The following is a 23,585-nucleotide window of genomic DNA, read 5'->3' as shown; positions in this document are numbered from 1 at the left end:
TAATTCATATATAGTTGTATATTGTCTGTTAATAGTGTTCCAGGATCAAATATAAACTGACACTAGGCGTAAGTATTATAAGTAATGTAGCGATTGTAAGGGTGACATGACAGGCATTAGGAACTACAATAATAAGTAATATTTTAGTAAAAGTCGTAATAAAACATGCTACAAATAAATGTACTAATAATAAAGAAATAATCAATATTTGAGTAACAGGCAAGTATAACTAAATACGAAAATATATAAAAACAATTAACATCAAATCACAATTAAGATTCCGTAGGACTAAGTACTCAAAAAAGTATTTAACTGTGGCTCTGACATGATAAAGTATTCACCTACATGGAAAAAGGATTCATGCAAATAAATATATACATTTTCATTTAAAAATTACTGACGTCTTTTGAAATTTAGTGTAAAGTCTTTTGCCCATAATAAATTATGTAGCGTGACCATAAGACTGCTCCCCTCGAAAAGTGTTATAGATACTGCCCTGGGGAATACCTGCACACCTGACTACCCCCTCCACCTTCAAAAGGTTTATGGGTACGTCCCTATTTTAGCCAATGTATCTAATCAAAAACCTATTGAAAAACTACCACAATTAAAAAATAAGTCATCCAAGGAAGAAAAAAACCATAAAGTCATTGAAAAGTAACAGAAATATTGCCATTTTACCTTCTGATAAGGGGAGTTATACAGTAATCTTGAATACTTGTGATTATATTAATGAGGCTAACATGCAACTTACAAGAGTCTACTGTGTACAAAATTTTAGACAAAGACCTAACTGATGATTTTAGTACAATTATTACAGAGTATCTTTTATAAGATGGTACCAAGCAAAATATTTCAAATAATCTAGTAAACATGTTAATACCAACACAACTGAAGTCACCTGTATTCTACATGTTACCTGAGACACACAAACAGATAATACTACCTGGGGTCGGCCTATTGTTGCTAGTTTTTGAGTTCCTACTTAAAACATTTCTGAATACGTAGATGGAATTTTACAACCTTTTGTCGAAGAGTTGCTCTCCTATATCGAAAATACTAATACGGGGTTAGAGAGACTATCGGAAATTTCTCAACCACTATCTGATGAAGTAATATTAGCTACAGTTGACATAGGTTGGATTTTGTTGCACAGCAAATGCAGACACAGGTCTAAGTAAATTTCAATGTTGAACATGATTATTCATCATTAGCCTAAGTGATTTTGATGTTTCTCCAATGTAGTATTTATAGTAGAGCGCTTGTGGGTTTTGAACTCGGAATACAATTACAGTGAATGAATTTATATGTTCGACATGGGATTTTATTTGTTATAAATTGCATTGTTTACACAACAATTTTATGTGCATTATATTTTTTATTTTGTACCGTTATTATAGTACATATATTGAATTTGTATGGAGCTAATACTTTATAAATTAGAACAACTTTTCGGAAATACTTGATTTATTCCAAAATTTAAGTTCACCAAAAAGTTAACAAAGTTTACAAACTTGTGATTCGATTTTCTTCAAAATGTCACTCAATCGAACAAATCTAATTAAGAGTCTGATAAAAGGAATTAAAATTTAAATTAAACTAAAAATGTATACTTCTCCAAAAATGGTTTAAATTAACAAAAAAAAATAAAAAGTTCTCTTCTCAAAATACTCAAAATTAATATAACACAAAACTTGATATTTACTTTATCACCAAAATTTAATTCACAATACTTCAAAAAAATTGAATTAAATTTTCAGACTCTGAAACATGGGAAACTTTAGAAATTTTAATTACAGTATTATAAAAATAAAAGATATTAACTATACGCTGGTATGGGACTTACTACTTTGAAGATTACGGAGGCAGATCAGAAACTAAAACGCACTAAAGAAATTAAATACTTGAAATTGAATTTACACGTGATAAAATAATTACTCTAAATCCCAACTATAGGGTTAGAGAAAGAACTTCAGCTTCTTAACTGGACCGGTACACCTTCTAGTGGAAACTCCAAGACTCGACTGACTCCCTCCCTCTCTCCAGCGAGCCGGGTCGGAACGTATCACCGTAGCTCGATCAGCTGATTGACCGGTCTAACTGAACAAACAATGTCCACGCACCGCGTCTAGTTAACAAGAGCCTACTTCCTACCGCGATTCAGCATAAATAATTAGAACTATGGTACAATTTATTTAAACAAATTATTATTAAAAAAAATATTTTTTTATTATATAGTTTTTCTTTAAATAGTTATTTTTTATTTGAGAAATTGTACCTAATTATATATAGAGAAACATCTATTAAAGATAATTGTGTGAATGAATGGTTGTAGGGACCTTTAATTGATAAGAAAAACCGTGGATAGGAGAGCGGAATGGCAAGTGCAAAGTACAGCGGAATGTTGCAGATAATTTAGTTACAAATGAAAAGTGCTCTATAGTGTAGTGCATTTATAACGATGAACATTCTGTTTTTTTCTTCTTCAAGTAATCCCACTTATATATTTTTACTGAAACTGTATTCAAGATGATTTTTTTCTATTAAAATTTTACAAAATATTTGGTATTGTTTCGTCTGGTAAGGAACCTGATTTAAACTGCAGTTCATTGTTGGATGACTAATTAAATAATATATAAATCGATGATTAAAAACCAACTAAAATAAAAAGTATAATAATAATAATGAATAAAATTTAATGAATGCATTATCATTTTGTTAATTGTTTTTTTATTAGTTTTCAAACAATAGATAAAACAACGACGAGCAGCGGGAGTGATAAGTATAGCTTGTTATATGTAAAAACCTGGGTTCATCTTCTCAAAAAATTCAGATTTGGTGAAATAATAAAACTTAGTAGAGAAGTAACCTCTCTAAGAGATGCTTCAAGCGAACAACAGGATGGATTGTTACTTCACTTACAAACTGAATTTGTTTATGCTCATACAGATTGTCAGCAAAAATATATTAATAAGAAATTCGTTGAAATGTATAAATAAAAGGTAAATGAAAATATTTATTTTCACCTCAGTAAAAAAAGCTCCAAAGTGGCATGGATTTAGCTAACTTTGTTTGGGAAAAACTGCTTTCTTTGTGGGCAAGAAGCTGATAAGGCAAAAGTAACCAAACCGAATAAAGATCGGTGAAGACAGATTTCATATATTAATACTACAACTTGAAATGATGAATTTTATTGCCATACAAAAAATGATTACTATCGAGAAATCCATAAAAGAATTTCTGGTATAACAGACTTAAGACCTTGGGGCAAATTATCATACAGATTGTTATAATTTGCTCAAAAATTCTATTCACCTGAGTAATGTTGAAAAAAAATTATCTGAGAATTTTCATGGTAGATGCAGCAATGAAGCAAATATACAAGTATATAGAAGAGAATGATGATTGCCAATTTACCATGCAAGAGTTGAAAAATGCCAAAACTACAGAGCATATTCTGGATGAAAACACTATTAAAAACCGACTAATAGAATGTTTTAACGGTGATATTGTTATTTTAACTAAATTTGGATCTAACACCATTATATGTTTCAAAAAACCAACAATGATATATTAACAGAAAATTTTTGTAATAAAAAATATAATATTAAAGAGGAATTTCATATATTGAAAGCAGCTAGCGAAATTATTAGAAGAGACATAAGAGCTGAAGTGTCGATGATGAAAATTATACGCCAAGTGGCAAAATGCTTGAAGATGTTGATGAATCAATTCCAAAATTTTTAAAGTTTTTACTATCGGAAATAATATTAAAAGACAAGAAAAGAAACATAGAAATAATTTCTATGTATGTGTGTGTAAATCTATACCGCTGTACGACCAAGATCGATTCTATCACCACTGCATATTACATACTGCATGACTGTGATGTTTCATAGGAAATTTGGATAAAAAAAAGGTCTAAATACATGTAATTATTTAGGCTTTTGTGCTTCACATTAGTTACTCCATGTGATGGTATACTACCTCGTCAACCCATCAAGCATTGAAGACACTTCCACCTGAACCTGAATTTGTTAAAAATGGAAATATACCTCTGCAAATTTATCTAGCTTCTGCAAAGTATAAGATTTCTAAACATAATAAATTTACATTCAATATTTTAAAAAATTTACTACAAATGGCAATGAAATATATTTTGTACGTATTTAAAATTTAAAAAATAATAAAAAATTCCAGGATGGAATGCATTTATGATTTTATTAACCAATGCACATGACGTTGATGTATCGTCGATATTTTCTTTGCCTTTTATTACTACAGCTCCAAGTGATTATAACACAATTTACACAACTATGAAAATCTGTGGATAATGCTAAAGAATTGGGTATTAAAACATGCATCTTAACGTTTGATCAACCTCTGTACATGAAAGCACGAGATACTGCTTCTGCTGTGCATTTATCTGACGAAGTATTAGTTGTTGTGAGATTGGGCTCAGCAGAAGTATTTTAAAATATCAATTAAGTTCCCAAAAATATATTTCTAGCGGGTATAGCATGTATTTTGGGTTGCAGCTTCAACAAAAAAAAAAACAAGGTTTTAATACGATCAGGTTTATTTTTTTCATAAAGCAACTTCCAAAAATACAAGTGTTCTGTTGTCTCCATTGCCTCCTACATCTGATGCTGCATTTGAACACATAAAAAGAGTGTACCTGCAAATCCAGATTTGGGTAGGAAATTACGTAGTTATTGAAAATTTGGGATCTAAGTATTCCAATAACATTTACATCCCAATAACAATGAATCAGTTTACCTTCTCCGAATAATCTGTTGTAAATGTTATTTTCTAATTGTAAAACGGGATGTGGAGCTGCGTGTGGATGCCGGAAAAGTGGCTTATCTATAGTGTATCAAGTTTACAATGCAGGGAAAATAGTCGCTCCAATACTTCACTTATTAAACAAATAAACTAAGTCGAAGAAAGTATTTGATGTATACGAAAATGTAAAATTATTATGTAAACAAATATTATATTTATAATTTTCTTTCTTATTTTATTCTCCTCAATTTGCTTATTTTTATAAAAATATATTATTTTATATATATAGGCTTATTGTATGATTATTATACAATTATTCATATTATTTTATATGATTTTTATAATTGTGGGAAAATAATAACTAGAAATGTAATAAACCTGTTCAGTTGTAGTATCAGTACATCACTGCGTGACAAAATTAATTGTTTTAAAACCCGTACTTAATTTAAATAAATTATGAAATAGAAATATGAATACAAAAAAAGGGTTTCGAGTTCAACACAAAATATCAAATCATTCTAGAAACATAAAAAGTTTAGACAATTTATTACGAATTAAAAAATGAACAAAAACAATATAGTAAGAGTAAACATCACTGTACTCTATCGGATAACATTATTTTGATGAAAATTTAATTACTACTTGGTTATTATTCTCAAAATAATATTTTGTGTTGAATAGATGCAGTCAGTATTATATTATTATCATGAATAGTTAGTATTATTATGATGAATAAGTACGTTATTCTAAACATTATAGCACTCCTTTAGAAAACTAATTAGGTGGTAACTAATTTTACCCGAACAAGAAGCAAAACGAAAAATTAAATCCACCCGTCTTTTCTAAATTTATTGTAGTAAAGTAACACATATGATGAGGTATTACTTACAAAGAAAGAAAAACCAGATGGAATTGCAATTTTAGCTTCCTTACTTCATCGCCAAAGAGATTAATGCAGATGGAATCGAGTAGGCGGTGGGGACTCACGAGATAATGAGACCAAACAAACAGAAATTCCGACATTAGTTATATACTGCACTCTATCCCACTTGCTCCATAGCCTTTCTGCCTTTAGAAGCCTTGATGAAACGTGGAAAAAATGGTTGTTTAGACAATTGAGTGGTTACCTGAACAATGAGCATCACCGTCATTTCTAACAAAATCTTTACTCGACGTTTTCCGAAAGCGAACGTTATTAGCCAATGTAAACGTTACTTTGATGGCTTGGTAATTCCCTAGTGTTCGCTTGCGCAGTTGAACTTGAGTTAGATTTACGTTGTTTCTGTTTATAGTGAATGGAAACTGCTGCCTCTGCTTCTTTACCAGGCAGAGGTAGCCTACACTGTGAACAAGGTCACGTGGTACCCACAACTTTGTTGTTTCACTGAGGGGAATTCAGTTGTTATCTGGTAATAGTCAAGACTAGTCTCTAGTAAAAAATTGGTATTTTAAAGATGAATGACGGAAGAAATTAATATTCTCTTAACCACAAACGAGTTGAGTTGTTTTAGTCATTGTGATTATGCTCGGATGTCAGACTATAGTCTAAGTTTTATGGTTCAAATCACAACAAAACACTGTTTAAGCAACAGTTATTTACTTCGGCCAAACTAGGGAGAGCCATCGAGAATGGAGCCGTCATTCCGATTGGCTAGTGCTTGGCAAATCAGTTATCAATATGTGTTTATGATTAAATACTGTAAAGATTTTCAATGAATACACATCAAACGGTTTTCTATTTAGAAAGAAAATGTATCTCTTTCTATCTATGTTATTAAAATTATTTTTGAATTGCACTGTGCGTGTAGATATCTAAAACAATTATTTTATACATATATGGTATCCAGTACAAATGTCTTGTATTCTTGTTGTGCCTTTCGTAGATTTGAAATACATGTGACCATTCACACCGTGACTAAAATAGAGAACAAGTGAACTCAGCGAACAGTGAACACAAGCAATGCACCAACGCAATGGAACTACAAAGTGTATTTCTTTTTAGCAGAGAAAACTATCGGGGGGCAGTGGATCCGTTTTGAGATGATAAAGAATGTGATACTGATGAGGTATATACAAATGTATGTAAATACGATTAAATTATGGACATTCTTTTGATTTTGTTTACAATTTGTGTTATTACACCTTGAATTTCATTGAAACCTAAGTTAAATGATTCTGTAATTTAATTTAGTTGTTAGTAATAAATATTACATTACTAATAAGTTTGTTATTGTAGTAATACGAAGATGGAAATTCCATAAATTGAAAAATTTCTAAATTAGTTTTACTAAATTTTTGTTTTAACTCGCGAAGGTGACAGACAATAGATATTTACGAGACACATGCACTAATTTGATTATCTACAAAACATGTTTCAGAATTTGTCTTCTAGGAAAACCTTAATAAAATCAGGATTTTATTTATGTTTTTATAGGTTAAACGAATGGCTACTATATAATTCAAATTAAATATTTGTCATATAATGAGTAATTTACAACACATATAGGCCTATTATTAAGTAATCCTGAATCGTCTCTTAGGCAGGATGGATCTCGAGATTTCTACTCAAATAGTTCCAGATTTCGTTCACGTGTTCTTTTTCCTGAAACATAGATCCATGTAGTTAAGATATTATACAGATTATTGCTTTACACATTAAAAAACCCCTAACAGGGTCTTAAAAAATTTGTCGTTGTCTGTCTGTCCGTGTGATAAGATAGAAAGATCCTCCTTAGTGAAATAACTCTATTGATTTTGGGATCAGAAGGTCAAAACTAATGGTAAAAGTAGAATTTCATGAATATTCATGTTACTCCATAGGGTTTGGTTGAACGCTTAGGAATACTTGTACATTGGTCTTACGGGTAACTATCATGGCAATAGGAAAATCGGAGAATAAATACACTGAAAACAACCACATAACATTTTGTCGTATGAGAATAACTTATGTGATGAAGTGATTTTGTTAAATTAACTGTTGAGATTCTTTTGGGGTCTTCGATACTCCGTTGAATCGGTTTATTACTACCCCAAGCTGCAATAATTAGCTTTTTTGTTATTTGCTTTGGACACATTCCTGAGAATATATTAATCTGTTCAGTGGGATGGCTGAACAGGCCGAGTCTGCTGTGAGCCAATTTCCGACCATCAGTATCATGTCAGTACCGCCAGGTATCTCCATTGTGGTTTGGGATGTGGTCGTAAAGGACTCGTAAAGGACTTGGTGCCATGATGGCTGTGCCGAGAGGATTTCTGTCCTCCCTAAAACTATCTCTAAATCGCATTCCGCATGTAATACATAAACTAGGAACACGTACGACACCACGTATCGCATAATAGCCTTCACTGTGGATGCATGGAAAATTTCAAGTTTTGTAGCTCATTTTACTATTAAGGTTCCTTGCGGACAGGCAATCGTCCTGAAAATTGAATTTTATATCCACCATGCAGACAAAAGAGAAATTGTGTACTGAGTGATAGGCATCAATGGCGCTCAACTAAACCCCATAGATGCACTACACACAAATGCACATCACAGAACTCATTCTTGTATGTGTAGAAGTGAAGTTTCGTGCAATGTTTAAAATGTACGGATGAAATCTTTCTCAAGATGTCTTATGCGTATTAGGTTACGCTTTTTTAGATTAGGATTTTAAGAGATTAGGATTATCCATAAAACAATGTTAAAATGTTCACTTAAGCTCAGTCAAATCTCACAGAGAGACGTGCATAATAACTAACACGATGTAGTGTACATATAAATGAAATACCATGTAATATTTCAAGTCTGTAGTTCAGTTCGTTCAAGATGTACGCAGGGTCAGACAGACAGACATGAAATATAAAACAGGCAATAGATAATAGTATATTTAAAAACAAACCTGAATTTATGACATTATAAAACATTTTATGGTATTTATGTTAACGTCTTTAGAATAAGAGAGAAATAGTATGCTGATCAAATACTTCTATCTGGTAGTTTAAATTAAATTTACTCGTATATTGTTCCCATGGTTTTAAGTGGATGGTTTGAATCATGGGATCACTCAACCTTTCACTTCCTCCACTTTCATCTAAAAACCTCGCTGGTCATACATTTCAATTCATTATTTTGATATAAAATGAAATGCAGTTTTTGTTTTATGTCATCTGATTAACAAGACAAACTTTTCTTGGTGGTCCCCAGGCGTTTCTGCTCTCCGGGCGTATTGAGATGTGGGCCAGAGTAGATGGTTGATCACTCTGGAGCAGGGCGCTTCCACCGTTAGGTACAGCACTGTGGCCAGACCGGCACTCATAACGTAGTCTCCTACACAGTGGAACACCTACAGGAGAGAAGTGCTTGCAAGAGTTAACTCGTCTCACGCATTACTTGTACAAGTACAACATAATTACAATTACATTAGGTAGGTTGTTTCATATAACGTGTATAAACTAATTTTTTTAGTGTGTTTGTATACGATATTTTTTGTGAACTAAAACGTGAGCCATTAATCTGGGTATCGATTCTCGAGTAGTATAAAAAACTTCAAACGTTTCTTTCGAGTTTTAGGAGAAAATACACTTAGGTAAACCTGTGCGTAAGTACAAGTCTTCAAAACATATACAGTACCTGCTTTACTACAAGGCCTACATGGCTAAAGAAATAAGTGCCTTTGTTACAACTATTTTCTTTTACTGGACTCAATGTTGAGCTCTGTTGTAGTCCCTCTCAAATACGTAAGTCAGTTCATGACTAGTTCCAATTTTACTTCCTAAAAGGTAGTTTATTTATTGTCTTTTTAATTCCCAAACACAAGTTGCGTTATATAAAATGAAAGTTGATTAATGTGAAGTTCTCATATAGTTTATTATACAAATAAAAAATAAAAGGATTTACGTACAGCTTCCTATTTTAAACTTTCAGATCATCAAAAAGTGGAGATGGGCTAACGCTATTGTGATTTTTGGTAGCCTTTCACTTACATCGTATCTGACATGTTTTAATCTCTTATCAGGTCATACTGACATTTCGTCTTATAACAACATAGTTTTGTTATTTAATTACTTGATTAAATTATATTATCTAACAATTTTATTAGATATTTTATAAAACACGCATCTAAACAGGATTGCTCTATAGTTGCATAGCAACGAAAATGAACATTTAGTGGAGAAGACTAACTTTTTGCAGTTTAAAACTTATTGACCTTTACCTAAAAATAATATGCTCAAATTAAAAGTACAACAATGAACTAAAGAAAATGTAATATTATTGAGAACAGAGACCAAAACTTAATTATTTAGCGCAAATAGTTTATGTAAACTGTTTTGGTCGCAGAGAATAGGAAATGTCACGTAATACAAAGATTTCAAGATTTCATTAATACGCATCAAATCGATATTATGTGTATTCGATACTTTTATTGATCGTCCAGGAAAACATTTTAACTTTTCGGACTTTATCATTTAAATATTCAGTGAAGTATATCATTTAAAAGAAAGACTAATAAACGTTTTGAAGTGTACTTTTGAAATAAAACATTTCTGACAATGATGACAAAAAATATGATCAAAATGGTTCAAATTTTTATATTGTTGTGAGCTATTAGGTATAAAGCTCAAGGTTGTTTCACTACAGCCAGCTACAAGTAAGACGGTGTCGGTTGAAAAATCATTGTCACATAACATTGGTGGCTACTCAATTCGGATAATGTTGCCAAGTAGTATCCTCCCATTGTGGGAGAATAACTATTTAAACCGTCGATAGTTAACAAGCCATTAACAGTATTCCTAAATAAGCGTATGGAAATAAACCACATTATTTCTTGTGTTATAAATCAGTTTTATCTGTTTTGTACTGTTGTATAAAACATCTTGATAGCATTTAAAATAGTTCTTTACTATAAATGTTACTATAAAAACTAAAAATTGTCAATAATTAAAAACTAACGTTGTTTCTTGAACAATAATTTACTTAGCTTACATCTTTTTTTTCTAATATATGTAATTAAACCATGCATAATCTATAGTTTTAACTTACTGAAACGAGAATTGTAAATGTGGTTTAGCTCGTATATAGTCAATATGGCCTTGTGCATGATTTTGGTGCCTATACTCTGCAAATTGTTAACTGTAGTTTAAATTTAATTTGAATCAATGACGGAATCCTAACTTATATTCCAAACACTGTTTAGATCGACGTAATATGTTGTCTGACTGCTAAACACTAACTTAAGCCCTGGCTGTAACTTTAACGTATACTCTAGTGTTCAGTCCATAATTAGTGTCCGGTGTAGAGCCTAAGCTCTGTTGTGAGGTTGAAAGGAAGTACTCACAATGTCAAAGGCATCCATGTTAAAGGGCTGACGCATACGGAAGACGTGGTGACTCTGTATATTCATGTGGAACAAGTAGATCCCAAAGGATAAGCGGGATAGGGGGACGAACCCCGACCACGACAGCATCTTGCCGAGCCATCCTGTGGTCAAATAATGTTATATGAACCAGGGAAAGCTAAATCTAAGTATACCTTTATAACACTTTGGAATAGATACTATATAAGATTTTCCAGTTGAGATCCCTTCTAAAAGTTGGTAAAACAATTCAAATCTTGCGTCGTCATTCTGTAGAAAGCTCTTTCGTTGCTGAGTGTTGTATTCAGTTAATAAATACGTCAAATAAATTAAAACTGGCCAAGACCAGTTATTCACCTGCAGGTAGTTAAACAACCTAATTAGAGATTAATATGGCTTCTTTATCATGTGCTGTATTCCAATTTGTCACTGTCTTCTTTCGTAAGGTTATTTTTGTCGTTTTTAAGGTTTCACTCACTATTCATGTTAATAAATTAAAAAAAAAAAAATACTCCACGAAAAATCTACTTATTAAATATAACAATTAATGTGATATTCATGAGATTTTGTTTATTTTTATAGCAATGGAAAGAAAAGAAAATTAATAGAGTAGAAAAGTTATTTTCTGAGGAATGACAAGTAAAATAATTAAAGAAAAACGTAAAAATTTTTACGTTGATTCACCTTTGTAGTAAAAGACTTGGCTAATACGATATACATGAAATCATTATTAATAAAGATGATAATTCATTGTACTTGTTAACAGAATTTATTATTTTTAAAACTAAATGGAATATTTATAAAATGTTGCAGACTGAATACAGAACCATCCTATGGCTATAAAGTGTTCCGCAAGGCTTTCCAAAATCTTCAATTAAGTTACATAATAACTGTGCATGGACCTCCAATTTGATCAAGTTGTCATATGACATTAGCGTTTTGTCAAACAGCGCGTGCGTGATAACAGAAATATTTCAAAAAAATTATAATCATTCAACAATTTAAGTTAATAATAATAAATTATGTTTGATGCAGGGCTTTTTGCATGACAGCTAATGAATATAATGATAAGTCGTCTTTTAACTCACAAAAATTGAACTTTCATAATTTATGTCCCATTTTTTGCAAGAATATACATTACTTAGATGTCAAGTCTTAATTTGTAGAAATAAAAGCTACACCGAATTATTATTTTAAAATTTGAACAGTTTAATTAAGCATATATTAGGCAGTTTATTTGACTCTTTATTAACATATTAATTCGACTGGATTTTTGAATTTATTTTGAAAATATACTTGTCTCTACAGTTCGTAAGATATTTATTTCCCTGCGATTTTAAAACTTAAGTCAGCCGAAGAAAACTAACCTGATTTATACTGGTGCATAACATTTATCTTAAAATTTTACTTAGTTTTTGAACATAATTTACAATCTTGGTCTTATAGGTCCTTAATTTAACCCGATCACAACTAGAGATCTCAGAATCATGTCTTTTTTGTACTGCCAATCACTCTATTATAAGACAAAACTTTATTTACATATCCAATCATAATTTTCAAGCTAATTTTAAATTATACACTTTTCACTGCTGACCTCCGTATCCCATGGTACAGGCCAGGACTATCCAAGCAGCCCCCAGGACCCAGAGTCGCTGTATCAGCCCCAGGTACACAGCCGAGAGCCAAGGAGTGTCCTCATAACTCGGTCTTATGAACAGAGTAGAGAACCAGAGAGTGGTCACCAGGAATGAGAGAGACAATAGCCAGCACAGCCAGACAACGGGCTGCAAAAAAGATGAGTTACAAAACATTAATTTAAACTTTGCATTCAATTTGATAATAAGCTGAAACCTGGTTCTATCAAATCTTTCCCTATCCTGGTTTTGAATACGATTTTTACTTGTACTTCACCCTAAATTGACCTAAATTGATCTTTTTTCTACATATCTATGAGTGGATAAAACATTTTGAACATAGCATATCATATGAACAAGAAGTTAAAATGAAACTAATTTCGTTATCAAAAATTGGAATATTTATCCTTTACTCAAGAAAATATTGATAGCCTACTATTTCTAGAGGATTAAAGCAGTTCTTAGACATACCTCTTTTTAAAGACTACTAAATGTAATGTGTATAAAAAGTTTAAACTTATTACAACAAACCGTTTTTAAATCAATAATTGTTTTAGTGAAAAAAATAAAATGGTGGCTGGTTTGGGTAATTCATGATTTTTTACAAGGTAGATTATGATGTTTTGATTTGCCTTTGTTCCAGGAATAATGCCTGAACAGTTGATAAATATTCGGGGAAATTCTGTACAACAACAACATGCAGATGAATATGACAGAAACAATACCCACACTACGAAGTTAACCACTCCAAAAATGCAACAGCGAAAACTCAAAATTAAAGTATAGTCCCCAAAGTCTTACTGATTTATTGATTTATTTATTGTTGGCAGTCGATAAAACCTAAAAACACCCAAAACAAATGTCTAAGAACCGAAAATAAGATTTGAAAAGAGTGAATTAAACATTCCAAGACATTCTGCAATTCAAAATATCACCTCTCAACGTAAAAAGGAATCCTTGAGAAGAATCAAAACCTCAAGAAAGTTAAAAGTTACAATTGATGTTTGTTTGAGAACTATACACAAGTGAAGGATTTTTTAAGAAGGATGGAGGTTTAAGTAAGGCTGCTTCGAAAAGCTATCAGCTCTTAGAGTCTAGTAACTTCTGGAGTCTTAAGTTTTCCAGTTACTACAAACATCCAAGTTTTGACAAAAGTCGGAATCATACAGAAGCCAAGATTTTCCTAAAGGTCGGGAGTTTTCAGAGAATAAAAACTGCAGGTCTGGTAAATTGTAGAATGCGAAAGCTCTCGTTGCCTAGGGATTCCCAAAACCCGGTAAATACTAAAGACCGAAACCTTCTAGAGGTTAAAAGCTATTAAAAACAAAGAGCAGCCAGAGGCCGTGAGCTCTCCAAAGTTTGGGATTGACAGAGTCCTAAGAGAAAGTTTCTATAGTTAATCTAAGTGCTTCGCATAGTTAAAGATAATGATTCAGAGCCAAAAAGCTCAAAGGAGTTTGGAGTTCCCTGTAGTAAAAGTTCCCCGTAGTTAAAGTTCTTCTAGAGAATAGAAGTTTCCAAATGTCTGGAGCAACAAGAGATGGGGGGGGGGGGGGGGGAAACTCGAGGTTCAGAACTCTTCCATAGATAAGTACGCCCCTACTCCCACGCACCTTTACACATACATACGCTTTGATTATTCTATAACTTTCTGTTAAATATATTTTGACTAAGTACGGCCCTCCACAGTATGGGTGATATATTTCATGACTTTAATTGTGTTAGTAATATTTAAACGCTGCGTGCAACGGATAAATTAGATGACAGTCATGAGTATCATCTCTCAACACAGTGGCAAGACACCATCACGTCCAAGGGTAGAATCCCACGCAGACCAGTCATGTCAGTTATTTATTCAAGTTTAGTAACAGTGAGTAATGTGAATGCAGTATTTAACCTGTAATTCTAGTCATTCAAAATCGAGTCTCTCCTCGAGCAGATGGCACTGGGTAGTTAAGTTTCGTTGCAGACAAGACGACTAAAAATATTAGCAACTAATGTACCTGTTTTGACCTTCAGAGTAGCGAAGGAATAAGCTGATGTTCTCTTACAGAGAGGTCGTGGGTTCGATTTCCTAGTAGATTAATAAAGGTTTACGAGTGGATAAAGACAGCTACTCCGTAAAAAATGTATTTTAATAAATTAAATATGCCACTGGTGAATAAATTCGCTTTAAAAGCAACCAATAGCCAACAAAAGGTGAGAAAGTGTATTGTAGAAACAAAATATTTCCAAAAAGTGAGTAATCAGAATCTTGTTTTAAGTGAAGCGAAACTATACAGTCAACGGTAAATTATTGTGACAAATATGACCAAAACGATCACGATATTCGAAAATAACACTGTAGCTTACCTTCGATAAGTTGACTTTCATCTTTCCGCTTCTGACCTCCAGGATCAGATAGCCAACAGCTAGTCCTATAGCGAAGGTTGCCGCTCTGTAGATAGTATTCATGTGGGCGGTTGATAATCTCCGGTCACCTCGAGGTCCTCTGTCCATGAAACAATAAAGAGTACTAAAAACTAGAGCAAAAATAACTTGAAACGACTAGGAGAAAGCAAACATCTAGATAATGAATGGGTTATTTATCGGTTATGCATAGCCTGTATTCCACGAAACATTTTGTATCGTGAAGTTGTAGGTTGATTTATGTTTTTATACAATAAAAATTATTAAGATATATTAATTTAGGCTATTTAAATAATTTTTTATGTTGACATCTATCTGAAAATGGGATTTTTAGGAAGCAACTAAACTCTTTAAGTTAAAATCAAAATTCTCAGCAAACTTTCTGAGGAAAATAGAAAAATGTATGAAATTTAATAGGACTTCAGACATTTGTCATCGTTAAACGATTTTATAAGTTATACGCAAATTTTCGAAATTATATTATCCTTTCAAACCATCCATAATCAATAAGGGCCTTCAAACAAAAAAGAAGAGTTTATTTTTTATTTATAAAGAATATTATCAGTTTTTGTTTTAAATAATAAATATAAACCATTTTAAGATAGATTTTGTTTAGTTGATTAGACGGTTATTTTCAATTCCCTAACAAATTTATACCAGCTGATTCGTTATAACATTGTCAAACACAGTAATGTCCACTAATTTATTTACGATGTTTTACACTTGTACTGATTATTTTGTACTGTTTGCTTATAGAACCCACTCGCTCAGGAATACGTCAGGGTGTATTTGTTTGATGATGGCGTCAGCAGTCTTAACGACGGTAGAGACCAAGTACACGCCTGCTAGCAGCAGCAGCCCCAACTTAGGTTGGTGAAAGAGTGGTAGCAGCAGCAGGGGTGACAACACAAACATCTGGAAGTCTGCCGCTAGATACCAGGATGGACCGGAGCACTGTAAAGTCGATTATTATTCAGTGCACTTATATGAGGACAGAGATTGTTAACATGAGTTAGTGATATTACACGGAAGTAAGGTTAATAATACCGAGCTTTACAGCAAAGTATGGGGTGAAGCGTGTGACTTGTCGTTTCTAAACTCAACCAGTTACTGTTAAGAATAGCACGTATTGCATACGCTATATAAGTTCAATCATAAAAACGTTAGATCCAAGGGTCTAAATTTTATTCTCATGCATTATTTATGTCAGTAGGGTTCATATATATTATCACATTTATTGTAAAATTGAAGAATTTAATAAGCCATTATTACCCAATTGACCTGGATATAACAAATATAGGATCTGAAATAAAGTGGTGCCAATGTGTTAAAGTTGATATATACAATTATTACAATAATTATATAATATTATCGTACAAAATCGAGACTGTCGAGATTAATGAGGAAAAGTTTAGGACACTAATCTCAAGTCATGTCCCCTCGGAAGAAGGAGAAGCCAGCTCTGACCCAACCTCTCCATTGAAAGCAGGCAAGGGGTGGCACACCCTTATATCTAGGCTGGCAAGAACCTTTGGCTCTTAGGGAACAAACCCTACCAACTCCAACAGTCATTTTTCGCAGTAGACTAGACCTTTCGAATTATCCTTGCGCCCCAGAATCTCGACATTTGTGGTTATTTTTGTGCCACTCCTGGACATCCATAAGTTTAATAAAGAACAAAATCAACCATGGGGCAAGAATGATGGGGCAGTATATGCTAAACAGAGAGCACAGAGATGTACATTCTCGGGATCCTCATAATCCTTACCAGCACATGAACAGTGAGCCCATTTGTTGAATTTCCAATACTGGATCCATCCCTCGCTAGACTGTGAATACAAATACCCACAATAATACATAAAGCATCTGGTTCTTCCAATGATGAGGAATGGGAATGGTTTCTTTTTAGGCCTTTAGTATTTTTTGTTCTTTTTAGTAGCAACAGTTTCCATTATCTCTGTTTGTTTATTTTTATGACATTTTACCCCATAAAAAATCATAAATCATAATCATTGGGGCTTTCTTGAACAAATCCTGTCACTCATTTTTTAGCCATCTCCATTATTTTTTTCTCCATTATTTTTATATTTTAATTTTTTAATAATGATTTCTCCAATAAGTTCATTTTTGTACGGTAAATTCGTCAAAACAGCAGTTTTTCCGTTATCCTCTTTTCTTTTATAAGTGTTGGACCTTGCTGCTAGGAATTGGTAAGATCTCCTCTGGTGACTATTGGAATATGTAATGTTGATGTGGATTTTTCAGCTTTGGGATTAAGGTTGATAACACATTCGGATCAATTTGAGGGGCAGCAGGCACAGAGGTAGAAGTGTCGGTAGCAGTTGGCAAGTTGGTATAAAGTTGGGTTTATATGAAAAGTGTGCTATACAGATAAACTATTATGTAGGTAACATAATAAATTGTAGGTAACACAGGAAAGAGCAAGGCACGCTTTGAACTTCTATAAACTAGTGCAGATATTTCTCTATATGATGAGCATCACAATGAAGAATATAAATTTAGAGATACCCTTAAAGTCATATGTAGGCTACGGCTACTACCAGAAAATGTATAACTCTTTCATAGCGCAGTAACTAGGTGTAATAAAACTTCAATGATTAGTTGCAAGTCGTTTTTAAACTATTGGTCAATTTAAAGTCCAGCTTTTGACCCTTATGTCTGGTTTCACTCAACAACAAAACTTACCAAGAGAGGAAAGCCTACGCAATTGCTGATGTGAAGGAGGTGAGCCCACCAGGTGTAACTACACAGCCTGTCAATAAAGTATGTATACTTGTTATACATAGGCCCACCAGATAAGTGGGTACCGATGGTGGAGAGGGACAAGACCACGATTGCCAGGGTGGGTGTCACTCTGCGAACAATGAACACCTCGTAAAATTATTGGAAGAGGATAAACACACAATCCTAGGCGTCGTACTCATGAGTCTAGTAAGTTGTAGGTAACACAGGAAAGAGCAAGGCTCGCTTTGAACTTCTTTCGAAAATTGATCAGAAAATCGGCGGCTGTTTGTTGATATTCTTATTTATTTGATAACGGTCATTGGCTAATCTAGAAACGTTGCGTGTTTTTCTTGTGTTCTCTTTACACAAGGAAAATGCTAATTTTTATGACTATCACTATGTGTCAGGACACATGGAATTTGACTGATCTTTATCACTACCGAAATTATAAAATTAATATGCTTATTACACAATGTCAGCAGAAAACATGGTAGCAACTTGTAATTTAGGCTGACATATATTATTTAATGTTATAAATTCGTACAATGCGGTAAAACACAAACCATATCAAATTCCAGCCACTTACTTTGTGCTCATGTACTCGGCCTACTAAGCCATCTTTTTACTCAAATATAAAATGCCAAAGAAAAAGCTACATAAAATAAATACTCGTATATCAAAATAAATTAATAATTTAAATTATTCTTTTCTTGCTTTGTTATAATAAAACACCACTTAAAACTCTAAACTGAAAACAGCCATGTTTTCAATCTTTAATTTGAATACAACGGTTTCCAAAGAGTTCGTGGTATCGTGACAGTTGATTGAAATATTTTGGTTCAATTTATTCAAAAGACTGTCAAAATTAACGTTTAGTGTTCAAAAACCGTGCTGAATTACACTATTGTTTACAATGATATGACTTTGAAAATGTTATTTTGAGTCTAGGAATAATTTTATAAATAAAAATAACGATTTTTTTCAACAAAATTGATGACAAAAACTTGCCTTGTGGAACTCCTTACATTACAACAAGAAGGAAGTTTAATACATTTTGTATTCTGACATCGTCATCTCTTTCAACCAGAGCACATGTTGGACGTGTCGACTTCTTAAATATATTGTCAGTAGGGTTCTCTAAGGCCACTTTGTGTGAATCTTTCCATGTGAAGAAGTTCACCATCTTAGCTGCGGTGGCTTTGGCCCCGCTAAAAGGTAATCCTTAATAATGTTTTATAAATATGTACTTTAATATGTAGTATAAAATATGCAGTTTTTTTAAAATAACATTTTCTACGTACATGCAATAATCTAAAATATCATATTATATTTTTCTGTGGCAAGATTAAAAAATCACCCAAAGCTTCTTCTTAAGATTGTAATGAAACCTTGCGAAATCATAAAACTGTAGTGTATATTTTTCTTCTTCGGGTAAGTTACCTTAAAGAGAAATAACTCAGATATTAAAAAAAAAATATTAACCCAATTAACCCAACCAAAACCAATTGCATTACTTAAACGCATGCGTGTAAACCGAATGAAATATTTTAGTTACAAGAGACTCATGGAGTATAGGTTTCTCTCGGCCCAAAAAACTCTATAGATTTTGGGATTAATAGGTCAAGGACAGTTGGTGGGGGGGGGGGGGGGTGGGGGGGGGGGGGGGTGGGGGGGGGGGGGGGTGGGGGGGGGGGGGGGTGGGGGGGGGGGGGGGTGGGGGGGGGGGGGGGTATCACTCATCACTAATTCCCAATTTCCCGACATCACTAAAAAGGTAAAGTCTTGACACACGTATCCGTTATGGCATCATTGAAATCCGTTAAAATAATTTATAGGTCACATGGTTCTGGTGTGCAGGAGATTACTTACAAAGTATGTACCAACAGTCTTTCAGGATAATCAAATTACGTTTATTAAAAAGATATACGGCGAAATATACTTAACAAATAATAAGTGGAAAGGTAAACTAATAAGGATATTATGTATTATAGTTAAAGCTAAAATTTGTTTGAATATATACATGACCGTTATTTTCACAATCGTTGGGATGTGAAAAGTGTGCTTTACGTTAGTATTAGTTTCTAAATTAAAAATAAAAAGATAATTTTCAAAATGTATATGTAATATTTATTTTAAACATAAACAAGATAAGTTCACTTATTTTTAATTTTTGTATAATATTTTATATATTTAAAAAAAATAATTACGGTGTAGTAAAATATTGATCAGTTGGAATTCAGACCTGGAGGGAAGTTTGACCAAAAGGTCGGTTATCAATGGACTGGACCTGGATTGGTACAGTGCCATAGTTCTATACACAGCTAGTAAGGGTCTTTCGTAAGAGGCCCTTAACGACAGTGCGTGATGGTGGGAAGAGTAAATTTGACCAGTCTGTAAAAAGGTCAAAACTCTATGTAGATATTTTGGATAGCAAAACTCCACTTTCACTATGTCACGCACTCTATCCAGCGTGCTTTAGGTAAGCTCAAGGGCCTTTCAATATTACCAGAGACAGCGGACCTGCCGCTCATATATTCACGGGTGTTATCAGAATTTTTCCTGCTATCCTAGATAGGGCTGTAGCATCTCAAAAAGGTGACAACTGAACGAATACAAAACTTAATAACTGCGCTATAATCGTCCATATCAACGTTTAAACGATTTTGTCAGGTGTCTAGTAACATATAGGCCATAAATATGCTAGCTATGAAAGCCATATATAAGGATATTTACTAGCTGAATAAATCGTAAGCTTAGTAAAGCACCTTGCCATGATCGGGAGCTTCAGTTTTCCAAAGTGGTCAAGGAAGATTGGGTGGAGAAGTCTCTCGTACTTTGGCCTGATATAGTTCAATTTCCTCCCCACATGTCTCAAAAAGAACACATCCTCCAAAGTTTCTGTAAAAAGATTAAGACATTTTATCTCTGATTGTACGTATGTGTTTTTATATTTATTATTACTTATTAATTCTCTCGTATAGTTTATTTAAATTCATTTTCATTGAATATCATCATTTTTATTCAACTTTCCTGATTAGACTTACATAAATAGGAACACTTTTCCATCATAATAATAGTTGACAAGAAGAATCGTGAATGAGGTGTTGGAATACTTAATTTTACCGTTTATCATTATTCAGTCTCGACTTGTTTCAGGGGAGTCTGCACCACGATTTGGATTTTGGTCATCCTCAGCACCTGGTACGAGTCAAGAACAAGAAACCCTCGGGGACGGGATCAGGTCAGTTTGCATGAGTGTTTCAGTCACACACAAACTGTCAACACTTTAGATGAGGCTGAGATCCAAGTTCTACTGAGCATCTCATGTCTTCTTGCGTTTGCAAACTTTTTTACTTTACTAATGAGATTAGCAAAAGGTCTGAACGATATCAAAATACAACTATACACTAGAACTTGCCAATCTAAATAGAAACTACACAATTTGATAGTCACTTCAGGCCGGAAGTCTCAAATTGTCGGAAATTCCCTCAAGATAGAAAAGTCCAAGAGATTGAAATGTATACAGAGTTCGAAGCCTTCTAAAAATAGTTGTCTCCCAGAGTATATGCTTCAAGAGAGAAGATTCATTAATCCGGAGGTTTTTTAAGTTAGTCTGAGTGAAAATTTATGATTATATCTCTGTACTTAACAATGCTAACCCAGGTTCGTTTTCCTTAAGAAACTACTATACATTATTGATCTGAAATTTCGTATAAATTTAGAGTGCCCCTTTATATACATTAGTATATGTTTGTTTTTATCTTGTTACTTTTTTAAATATGTTTTGTTAGCTAGTACATTTTTGGGAAAAATTAATACCAAAACTATTAAAATTAATAGAAACAGTAAAAGGTTTTATTAAATATACACAACCAACAGTATTCCAAGGGGTAGTTAAGTTTCCCCAAATTTCACATTTGTATTTTGGGTTACTATAAAATTGTACTTGCGAGAAAATTTGTTGGGCAAACGATAAACGTAAACATACTCTTAATTGGCCTGGAGAGTAATATTGATTGTCAGGACCTCCAATCTCTTCGAATTTGTCCTCTACAATCCTCCTCTGCAGGCCAGTTGTTTTGCCTACATTCATTTTTAATACCCTGTAATGCCTTTTCTATTGTATTATTCTGCGGGCATCTTGAAAACTTCTTAGTAGACACAGTTTTTTTTTTCTAGAAGGCGTGGCCATAACATGAAACACTTTGTGATGTTTCCTTTGTTTTACTCTCCAATCACATAAAACCACAAGTGAAAGGCATTCTAACAAATAGTAAAAGTACCTTTACCTTTTCTCCTTTGGCCAAACATAATTCTCTTAAATCCAAACAATTCTAGAGATAGAACATGACAGTATTGTGTAAGAACTTGTATTGTACTTGAGAGCCTCTTCACTTGTCTCAAAATAATGGCGAATGAAATATCCCTTGAGATTAAGATTTATTCCATATAATTCTCAACTCTTATTTGTTCTCCTAAAGGATTCCGATTGGTCATTGAAAATTTCTTTTTAAGATGTAGAAGGTTTATTGCTGAGACTCCTCTTTGGCTTAGAAGATAACCCAGCAAGAGTTAAGTAAGTTGAGTAAAACTTTTTTATAACGTTGAACGTGTACAATAATGTTTGATATCAGAAAGTCCATGGCATCCAATTAGACTTCGGCAGAGTTATGGTAAGGAAACCTGCAGTTAAGACGTATAGCGTGAAATCTTTGTGGTGGAAGCTAATCCCATTTGGCTCAAAGAGTTCATAAGTAATTACCCTGGGTTATTTCAGCATCATATGCATGTCAATGTTCCACTTTAAAGCTATAAGTCTCCAATCCATTTACCAGTAAGTCTTTTTAACTAAAGCTGCCGCCCCCTCTTAGCTCTCTAAGGTAAGCCTACGCAAGAAGTATCCTCGGGTAACATGTGAATGTTCATTTTTTTCAATATCAATAAAAATATCATGATATTTTAACTTTCGTGGAATCAATTCTAATTATAGCTATGGACACCCCGCCCGCCCCTTCTTTCATTTCATCTGATTTGCCATTAACAAGAAATTTAACACTTGGCACTCGGTAGAATGTTGTTTAAGATCTGTGGTTTTATACTAATATTACCAATGTTGATTTTAACAACATAAGAACAGTATTTAAACATGAAACACCCGTTTCGCACTTTTAATTTTAGCGAGCATAATAAGTGCTCATAGGTCTTGTGAACAAGGTTTCCTTCACTATAGTGATTTGCTTCACTAATATTGATTTTTCCTTGGGACATATGTCTCGGGTGTGAATCGTGATGCTTTCTTTCTTCACTATTTTGTTTAGCACAATGAATCCATTAAAGAATCTATCTGAAACTAAAGTATAACTTTTGAAGGAAAACAAAAATCGTAATTATTCAATAACAACAAGGCTCTTCATGCTAAACGTAGAAAAAGATAAAACATAGGAAGGAATCGATTTTTTATAGATGAACAGCGTCCCTTTAGAACCGTGCTATTTCTACCATAATTTAAACGTGAGTTTTAAATTATTTCTTGCAAGACTTGCTCTCCTCCTTCTCCATGATTTCTAACTGGCGATGATGCTCAAAGACACACAAGCATATCCCCATCCGACCATATCCTCTGCTTGAAAACGGCTTCTCAGAAGTCATCTTTGCGTTCTTCGTGATGGCTTACCCA

At 33.2% G+C, this 23,585-nt stretch overlaps 1 protein-coding gene across 1 annotated transcript in view; it reads right to left on the bottom strand.

The window, feature by feature from the left end:
- Positions 1-7,248: 7,248 nt before the first annotated feature.
- Positions 7,249-23,585, bottom strand: part of LOC124355736 (nose resistant to fluoxetine protein 6-like) — a 32,973-nt gene continuing 16,636 nt past the window's right edge. The window contains exons 3-10 of the mRNA XM_046806894.1: positions 20,674-20,806; positions 17,870-18,038; positions 15,927-16,117; positions 15,107-15,245; positions 12,715-12,904; positions 11,103-11,245; positions 8,953-9,110; positions 7,249-7,387 (exon numbers count right to left, since the gene is read on the bottom strand). Of these exons, the coding sequence (XP_046662850.1) occupies positions 7,372-7,387; positions 8,953-9,110; positions 11,103-11,245; positions 12,715-12,904; positions 15,107-15,245; positions 15,927-16,117; positions 17,870-18,038; positions 20,674-20,806 (1,139 nt within the window). The 3' untranslated portion in view covers positions 7,249-7,371. The remainder of the gene's footprint in view (positions 7,388-8,952; positions 9,111-11,102; positions 11,246-12,714; positions 12,905-15,106; positions 15,246-15,926; positions 16,118-17,869; positions 18,039-20,673; positions 20,807-23,585) is intronic.

This window comes from Homalodisca vitripennis, chromosome 2, assembly GCF_021130785.1.
Source record: "Homalodisca vitripennis isolate AUS2020 chromosome 2, UT_GWSS_2.1, whole genome shotgun sequence".
NCBI lineage: Eukaryota > Metazoa > Arthropoda > Insecta > Hemiptera > Cicadellidae > Homalodisca > Homalodisca vitripennis.
The sequence above is the reverse complement of the archived record's forward strand: the minus strand, read 5'-3'. Positions and strand labels throughout refer to the sequence as shown.